This window comes from Ascaphus truei, chromosome 1 (assembly GCF_040206685.1).
Source record: "Ascaphus truei isolate aAscTru1 chromosome 1, aAscTru1.hap1, whole genome shotgun sequence".
Classification (NCBI taxonomy): domain Eukaryota; kingdom Metazoa; phylum Chordata; class Amphibia; order Anura; family Ascaphidae; genus Ascaphus; species Ascaphus truei.
In genome coordinates this window covers 165743187-165752424 of record NC_134483.1, presented here as the reverse complement: position 1 = coordinate 165752424, position 9238 = coordinate 165743187, and the positions used below count along the sequence as shown (strand labels likewise).

At 45.7% G+C, this 9238-nt stretch overlaps 1 protein-coding gene across 1 annotated transcript in view; it reads right to left on the bottom strand.

Annotated features, from left to right (window-relative positions):
* Positions 1–442: 442 nt before the first annotated feature.
* LOC142493491 (tight junction protein 2-like) overlaps positions 443–9238 on the bottom strand; it is a 31321-nt gene continuing 22525 nt past the window's right edge. The window contains exons 7-9 of the mRNA XM_075597609.1: positions 5383–5536; positions 2418–2480; positions 443–606 (exon numbers count right to left, since the gene is read on the bottom strand). Of these exons, the coding sequence (XP_075453724.1) occupies positions 2428–2480; positions 5383–5536 (207 nt within the window). The 3' untranslated portion in view covers positions 443–606; positions 2418–2427. The remainder of the gene's footprint in view (positions 607–2417; positions 2481–5382; positions 5537–9238) is intronic.

Genomic DNA, 9238 nt, shown 5'->3' with positions numbered 1-9238 from the left:
TCCCGTGATGCGTCGTCATGGTAACCCGGCGTCAAATGACTCCGCGGGGGCACGTGACGTCATTTGATGCCGGGGCCAAGCAGGGCCGGGGGTGCGAGGTACAGAGGAGAGCAGGCAGCGGTGCACACAGGGAAAAGTTTGTGCACCCCTGCATTAGGTAACCACCTCTAACCAAAGTGTTGCCACTAGTTACATCCTCCACGTATCAAATTGTATTAAAAAAATATATGTAACACACACACACACACAATGTCTCAAGAGGAAGGCCGAAACGGTAAATCATTAAATACCACTTTTTTTTTTGCTTTTGAGTGCCTGTCCTGCTTTTTGATCTTTTACCTACCTTCTTGGATGGAATGCACCCCTAATCGTAGCTGTTTGTACTATACATTAGTGAATGCCCTTTTGCTGGACACACACACACACACACACACAAACACACTTTTAAAATAAAGTATTTCATTTATTAATTTCTGGTTTTGTTAGTAACTATGCAATCTTTAATGGAGTACAAAATACAAATATTTTTTTTTTTTTATAAATCTTTGGTTAGATAAACAGTTGACAGACAAGTTCATCCGGGATTTGACATCTCATGCCCTGGGCCTGCAAGATAAGTGGAAATAAAACGAGCACTATAATACGCACAGCAAAAGCTTTTCACATACATTCAAAACATATCCTGCGTTACTAGAGCTGTAATGGAATAACTGATTAGCTATGCTACAAGAGGAACAGACCTACAGTATGTGGCTTTGAAAGTTCATGCACAAAATTATTTACATTTTCTGTTCACCCAAAAAAGTATTACAACCTGCAAATAATTCAATTTTCTCCAGAACGTGTATACTTTTGTATTTCAAAACAGAACACATATAAGCCTAGTGTTAATTCAATATGCCTCACCCTACTGCCCCCTTAAATAAGGAGAGAAAAAAAGTGGGAGATTTTGGCATTCTTAAAATTAAAAGTAATTGCACTGCGTTATTTTTCAAAAATAAATTTTACTGTAATTTAAAAATTGCCGTTATTTATATTTCTTACAGAACTCAATTATATATAAATAAGCAATGTCCCCTCACTTCGGAAATTGTAGTTCCATTATACCTTCTCTTTGTTCATTCACTCAAGACCTGATACAGCTCAACCCCGTTATAGCGCGACCCGCTATAACGCGGAACCGCTTATAACACGGTTTGAGCGTGGACCCGAATGCACACACACTGCACACACCATACATTCACAACACACTGCACATATTCACAGCACACTGCACACACTCACAGCACACTGCACACACACAGTCTCACACAGTCAAATACACACACAGATACACTGTCTCTTTAAGGGAGCTTGCTCTCGCAAGACGGAAGCAGGGACAGGGACAGGGAGCAGAGCTGCCAGATGCCGGGTAAGTGCTACGTGCTGTTGCCGCTGCCCCACTTGGTCTGGGAACGCTGGGAGAGTTCTCAGCTTTCCCCTTCCGGCGGACACAGTACCACCAAAAAAAACAAACCGCGGTGGTCGCGGGTGGCCCCCAAGGACCGCGCTATAACGGGGTTAAGCTGTATGTCTATTCCCTTCTTCATAAACGTATTATCACTAGTGCACAAGGAGACATCTTCCCACAGAACAGAATGCATATTTACCCATTGATCACAAGAGAAGTGCTACGGATTATTACATGGACTGGGACATGTGCAGTGCTCTTCTCCAAATTGTGCCAACAGATCTCCCCAAAAGCCGTTCCACTAATTAACAGGGCGTCAGTCACTTGGCAGCTCACTGTTAGCTATTCTAATGCCTGTACCAAGTGGGCTCCATATTGTCTAACCTCATTAGAAGGTTGAACAAACTCAATGTCTTTAGGACCGGAATGTGTGTACTACAAATTCATTAAACAAAACCAGAAATTGTGATTGTGACAAGGGGCTTGTTCACCCGTTGTGTTTCAGACAATTATAAGAAAAAGTTTGTAAAGTTAGGAATCTAAGTTACCGTAGGTCTAGGAGTGAAAGCCGAGGCTCCTTGCATAGAGCGTTCTGGATATGTTTACGGGACTCTGTGTTATAAGACAGGGGTGTGCAAAGTGCAAGACTTTTTTTGAAGGGGCGCGGTGCTTACAGGGGCCCGCACTCTTCCCCAAAGTATTTAAATGCCGGGGGACCACACGCGGCCTCTGTAAGTTCCCTTACCTTGACTCAGGCGGCTTTGGGCGACATGTTGCCATGGCAATGCGGTATCAAATGATGCTGTGGGGTCACGTGACATCACATCACCGCGCAGCGTCATTTGATGCTTGGGACAAGGTAAGGGGGGGCAGGGCAAAAAGTTTGTGCACCCCTGTTATAAGGCACCAGAGACCGTTAATTTCTTCGTAGTATGTGCCACGTTCTAGTTCGTCACATGATACTCACGTATCCCCTGTTACTGCTCCTTTGATCTGGGATTCCTTCTCCGGTGCACCTGTGGGAGGTCCTCTGAAAACACAAATAAATAAACCACAAAAATGACTGACAATCACGCAACAGGGTCTTATCAAATTCACGATTGAAAAAAAAAAAAACTACACAAGAAGTGTTCTATAAAACCGCGGGCATGGTAGCACAGACTCCGCTGAGCCGCGCTGAGCAGATGAACTTACCCCCTTCATCTGTAATCAGCGCGGCTTTCGTATCCCCTTCCGCACATGTGCGGACGCTTAGCAAATTGAAGGAGACAGGCAGATTTAAAATTTCGGCGCTGAGGGGAGCGGAGGAGCGGTCATGTGACCGCAACCATCCAATGGGAACGAGGAACTAGCCTCGCCTCCCGCCACGCCTCTGTCACACCTTTGCCCCGCCCCCAAAGCGCGCTCACTGCCTCGCCTGCCAGGACGCAAAAAAGCACCAGCTTGAGCAGGCAAGGCAGAGCAGGAGCACAGCTCAGCGTGGCCCAAGACACCATGCCCGCGGCCTAATACTTTTTTTTTGTGGTGTAATTATATCCCTAGCCACAAAGAACAAAAGCAATAGACCGTTTACTTGTAGATTCTAGGATCCACAATATCCTCTCCTGAGTAAGACGCGCTTATAGTGCCGGCGACTGCGACAGCAACGTCACATCAAAACAAATGCAGTACCGTAGCCTGACGTCACCGGCACTATAAGCATAGCCTAAGATTAGATACAGATCGTAGAGGCAGATCCAGAAAGCTCCATTAGCCTATTTAACACAACGGTAACCTAAATTATAATGCTTATCAAATAAATGAAATAATGTAGCGTAAACCCAGTGCTACGCCTTAGGCTAACGCCCAGCTGCCTCAGACCACGCACCCGCACTGCAAACAGGCGGCGCGTGGAGAGGCACTTGACCGCTATCTGCGGTCTGTAGGGAGTGGGAGTGGGGGGGCGTGGCCAAAACGGGTCGGGTGGGCGCGGCAATGATGTCGGAGGGCGGGGCCATCACACTGTGTGCCAGGGGTTCCCTCCCCCGCCTCCCCCCCCTGTGCATCTGCGGACACTGCAGACACAGAGTATGAGGAGAGGGAGCAGGGGGGCTCCCCTGGTGCTGCAGCTGCTTTCCCCCCTCCCCCTCTCCTCCCCGCTCCCTGAAGCCTCCTCTCCTCATTGGCTCACAGCCACACCACGTGACGCGTCGCCGCTTGGGATTACAATTCTCTTGCATCCCCTGGCGGCTGACGCGTCACAGCGGGTAGTGAGCCGTGCAGGGAGGAGGGACTGGGACCGGCTCGGGAGGATACCATCAGATGGTGAGTAGCGCACACGCGGCCACGCGCGCCACCGGACGCAGCGGGACCAAAGCCTTACTCCTTAAATTACAGAAGGGTCATTTTTTCCCCTGGCAGTTAGTGCTAATTACATGCAAAGAAAAATAAGGGAGATGTGTTCCCCCTAACATCACTTCACTGCTAAAGGCAGATCAGGTTAATGCAGGGATTTAACCTGGTTTTTTTAGGTCATACCTAAAGGTGGTTTTAGCTCCCTGCACAATCTAAAGTATAAGAGGGGGGGAGGGAGAGGGGAGGAGTCAACACTCTCCTACCTTCCTTTATAAGCAGACCACTTTTCCAGGTGTGAGCAGTAGAGCTCTAAAGCAGGGGTGCGCAGGATTTTTTTTGGGGGGGGGGGGTGCAGCGGTTGCAGATGCCCCACGTTCTTCCCCGAGGCATTCAAATTAAATGCTGGGGACCGCACAAGGCCTCTGCAACCTCAATTTACTGGGATTCAGCCGGCTTCTGGACGCCACGGGGTCATGTGACGTACCACGTCGCCATGGTAACGCATGGCAAATGACACTGCAGGGTCACGTGACGTGCCCCCACGGCGTCATTCGACGCCGGTTCACAGGAAAGGGGGGGGGGGCCCCAAGCGCTGGGGCTGACAGGCAGGGTGGCGCAGAAGCTTTGCACACCCCTGCTCTAAAGTACGCTGTGACATGGGGAGCTATGCAGCATCTGAGATGGGTCACTGCTAAAGCTGCTGCCCTGAATAGCAGAGGGTGTGGGTTCTGATCCTCTTGGGCCTGACACTAGTACCTCCTTCATCACAAGGGTTCTTAGGCTCGTCAGTATAGGTCTTATGTGAATCTTTTAGGAGGCGAGAGTTATTTAAATATACTGTGCATATCTCCCAAGTATCTAAGGTGTACTTCTCTTTGAGCACGTACATTTCTCCATACAGTATGTTATTTGGAAGGATGTTTGAGGAGAGATATATTGATAGATATCGTTTTAGCCGAGCTTTAATAATCAAAAATAAATAGAACCACAGAACGGTATCATCTATTCATTTTTGATATATATATCTTGGGAGTACTAAAATAACGGTCTGACCTTTTTATTTCTTCTTCATCATCTTTTTTTTTTTTTTTTAAGTGCAAATAAATGAAACACTTACATGCTCGACGTATTTGGACTTCTAAAATACCACGTGCAGAAATAGCTTCTGTAATCTGCAGAGCTCATCTCTGGCTAATGGCTACATACAATAAAGGGAGCAGGTTTGGCATAATTGCTCATGCCACTTTTACAAATTGTCCACCGAATATATTCACGTTAATACATGGACAAACAGCTTTAACAACCTCATCATCAGAATAAAATGTGCATGTCAGTGTGTGCTGAGTGGTATTTCAATTAGAATAGTTGTACAGTCCAAATAGGAATTGTTGAATTTTGCAACATCTATTTACTGTATAACTAATTATTTTATGGATGGTTGCATGCTATATGGGCACATCATTTGAGTACATCAATGTAGAGCTTAAATGCCATTTCTACTCGTGAAACATGCAGCCAAAATAAAGCACCCGTTAGTGAGTCTTATTTGAGCAGCAATACATTACTTAGTCTTGATTTTCCATGCACGTTTGTCTTACCTTCCATGTCTGAATCACTATCTTCCAAATAGGGGAGGTTGATCAGAGTCTGCTTTTTGTCTCTTAGGACCACCAGCTGAAGCTTCCCTCGAGATTTCTCTATTAGAGCCTGGGCCTCAGCTAAAGACATGTTCTCAGTCAAAGTACCATTGATCTGCAGATATCAGCATAACACAGCTTAATACAAGTATTCTACAAGGTCATACACACAGCCACATTCTCAGCTGCTCCATATTGTCCTGGGATCAATTGTTTCATACTCTCTCTACAAAAGCTGCAATCCCAGTTTATATGATGCCCAAATTTACTTTCTGCATAACCAATGTGAAAATGGCAGACTTCCGTTTATAGGAAGGAAGTCGGTATAATGGTGCTTCTGAACAAAGGAAATATGTGATCATGTTTTTTAAAGAACAATCATAATAATATTTTCAACTTTGAAACATTTTTGCACTGGAGTAATCCTAATTGTTCTCCGCTGATCAGTGGATAAATTGCAAGCTATTTTCATTGCTCTCTTCCAAAAAACACACGCCTTCCTGTCCAACGATTCTCAGGACTTAAAAGCTATTGATACATCTTAACAGTGGGTAATTTATCCCAAATCGTGAGTAAGACAAAACTAATGCAGCCGTTTTACTTCTTTTACCCAGATACTTGAAAACCAAGTCTTACAATAAACGGTCAACCAGTAAATGTAATTGCTATACGCGAGAGAGAAGAACCCTATCGATGCACACTCCTCTACTGATTAAACAAAATAAATACAGTTTAATGAAATTGAACAAACAACAAAAAAGCGAACGATTTAAAAACCTAATCTAAGCGCTAATATATGTCTAGTGACAAGACCATCTCTAATGAAGGTAAGTAATGAATCTGGAGTTTACATTCTAAATAGCCATAATGTCATCAGGTAAATCTGGTAGCTATAGGGTTAACTGGTATGATACTACTCTTGTGCTTGTAGTATGCCCTAGGCCAGCGTTTCCCAAACTTTTTTTGTCCGTGACCCGGTTATTTTTGAACTTCTCCTTCGTGACCCACTAAATTTTTATCGCCTGTAGGTAAAATAAAACAGTTATGAATGTCCATACAGATTTCATATATTCTCTCAATCCCCTCTATTCTCTCCCCCCCCCCATTCTCTCTCTGACCTGCACAGACGCACACAGTCACTGACCTACAGACACTCACACAGACAGACCTGCACAGACACAGACACTGCTGGCCTGCACAGACACACACACAGACACTGATACACAGTGGCTGTGGCTGATACACACACACAGACACACACACTCAAATACATACACACACACACACACACACACACACAGATACATACACACACAGATACATACATACATACACACACACACACACACACACAGATACATACATACACACACACACACACACACACACACACACACACACACACACACACTCTCTCCCCTATACACACACACACAGACACAGACACTGATACACACACACACACACACACTCCCCTATACACACACTTACACACACACTCTCTCCCCTATACACACACACACACACACACACACACACACTCTCTCCCCTATACACACACACTCTCTCCCCTATACACAAACACACATACACTGATACACACACACATACACTCTCTCCCCTACACATACACACACACACACACACACACACACACACACACTGTATTACAGAGGCAGCGACGGATGTGAGTGACTGGAGAGGAGGGGCGGGGGAGAGAGGAAAGGCCTGCGATCCGAGCAGGGACTCCCCGCCTCTCCCTGCACCCTCTGCCCACCAGCCACCCCTGCGCCTATCTCCCGCACCTGCACCAAGGGGACCGAGGGGAAGGGCGTGCCAGGACAGGAGCGCCAGGAACGGAGGCACAGGTGCGCCCCCACTACCACTTCCTACCTCCTATCACGCCGGGCATCGTGTCCTGTGGGGGGCGGAGCATGTCATGGGCGGAAACATCATGATGAGGGGCTGCAGTAGGAGCCCGAGTCAGCGAATCTCAGTTGACACCCCAGCGATAGCAGCCTGCACCACTTCAGCACTGTCCCGCACCTCACCTCGGGCCGCCGCAAGGAAGGAGGGAGGGAGGGGGGGACACTGCGCGGACAGCCTCTCTGCGACCCGGCAATTTTGCTTCCATGGCCCGGTGCCGGGTCGCGACCCACCATTTGGGAAACGCTGCCCTAGGCGTAGAGGGACAAAATGATCACTGCCCTAAATTTCCATTGTGTTAGTAATCTAACTGAAACCTAGGTTGCCCATATGATAAATGCAGCACATTTAATCTGGTTTGCTTAAAACACTATTTCGGCATTGTAGTGGAACATGGGTCAATCAATCTTCCAGAAACTCCCTGTGTGTATCAGTATGTTTAGAGGGGCATAAATGGACACTAGAGCCTCCTCTTTGCTACATATTATATGTCCTTTTGAGGAAATAATAATCACTCTTCAAGGTTTCTGTTATGTCCGAGGTCTAATTGAAGCCTAAATAGGCCTGATACAGATTATAGCAGGAGATTTTGAAGTAGCACAGTGATGCTCAGTTGCAAGTGAACAATAGGTTAATCCACCCTTCAACAAGCCGTGCCTGTATCCATATATTTTATCTCAGCACAGAGAAACAATTAAGCCTTTTATAGTAGGTTTACATTGAGAACACTGTGACAAAGTTCACATTTGCTGATTGTGTTATTGCTGTCTTACAGATGTTTCATGAAGCTCAATAAAGCCCCCTGCTTGTGTGAATAATGGGAATGGCTGCAGCACCACAGACCTCTGATAAACACCTTGATGATTCTTGTTGGAATGCAGTGAATCAAATAAAATGTTTGTTTAACCACTCCAGTTCTGTGTCTAATTGCTATGCGTTAAACCCTTTCTGCTGATATGTTAACTAGTAATTAGCACTCGGTACAGCTCTTAGTATTATGGCTGGCTGCCAAAAAGCTGGTATCAATTCGCTTTCAATATATTGAAGTAAATTGTTACAATCCTTTGAGGTAATGATTAGACACTTATGCAATGGTTACAGCAGTTCTTCCCTGCTTTGCCAGTGTAACCAATAGGTTAGTTCCCAAGTGTCACAGTGGGTTTTTACACACGTTTAGTTGTCTAGCATAGTGGAGCGGACATGGTAAATTTGTATAAGAGAACTTCCAGACCCCTCAGGGTCTTATCGGAGCCCAAGCCTCTAGTTGCAGCGTTCTATCTCAACCAGTGGTTGCCTTGAATGGCCCACAACTTAGTTTAGCTTGCTTATAGAAATTTTTGAGCAGGTTTTTAGAGAGTCGAGTCACTAAGTATTTTTGCTGAAACCTCAGTTTCAGTCACGCTCATGACATACACGTGACGTTATATCCCGACGCGCGTTTCGTTCTGGACGCAGAACTTCTTTGGGGGTGGTTCACCACTGTGCTAAGTCAAAAACCCTGTTGTGCTATAATCTGTATCAGAGCTATTTAGGCTTCAATTAGAGCTCAGACATAACAGAAACCTTGAAGCGTGATTATTATTTCCTCAAAAGGACATATAATATGTAGCAAAGGAGGCTCTAGTGTCCGTTTATGCCTCTCTAAACATACTGACACACACAGGGAGTTTCTGGAAGATTGATTGACCCATGTTCCACTACAATGCCGAAATAGTGTGTTAAGCAAACCAGATTAAATGTGCTGCATTTATCATATGGGCAATCTAGTTTTCAGTTAGATTACTAACACAATGGAAATTTAGGGAAGTGATCATTTTGTCCCTCTAGGGCAGCGATTCCCAACCAGGGTTCTGTGGAACCCTGGGGCTCCTTGAAGCAGTCTCAGGAGCTC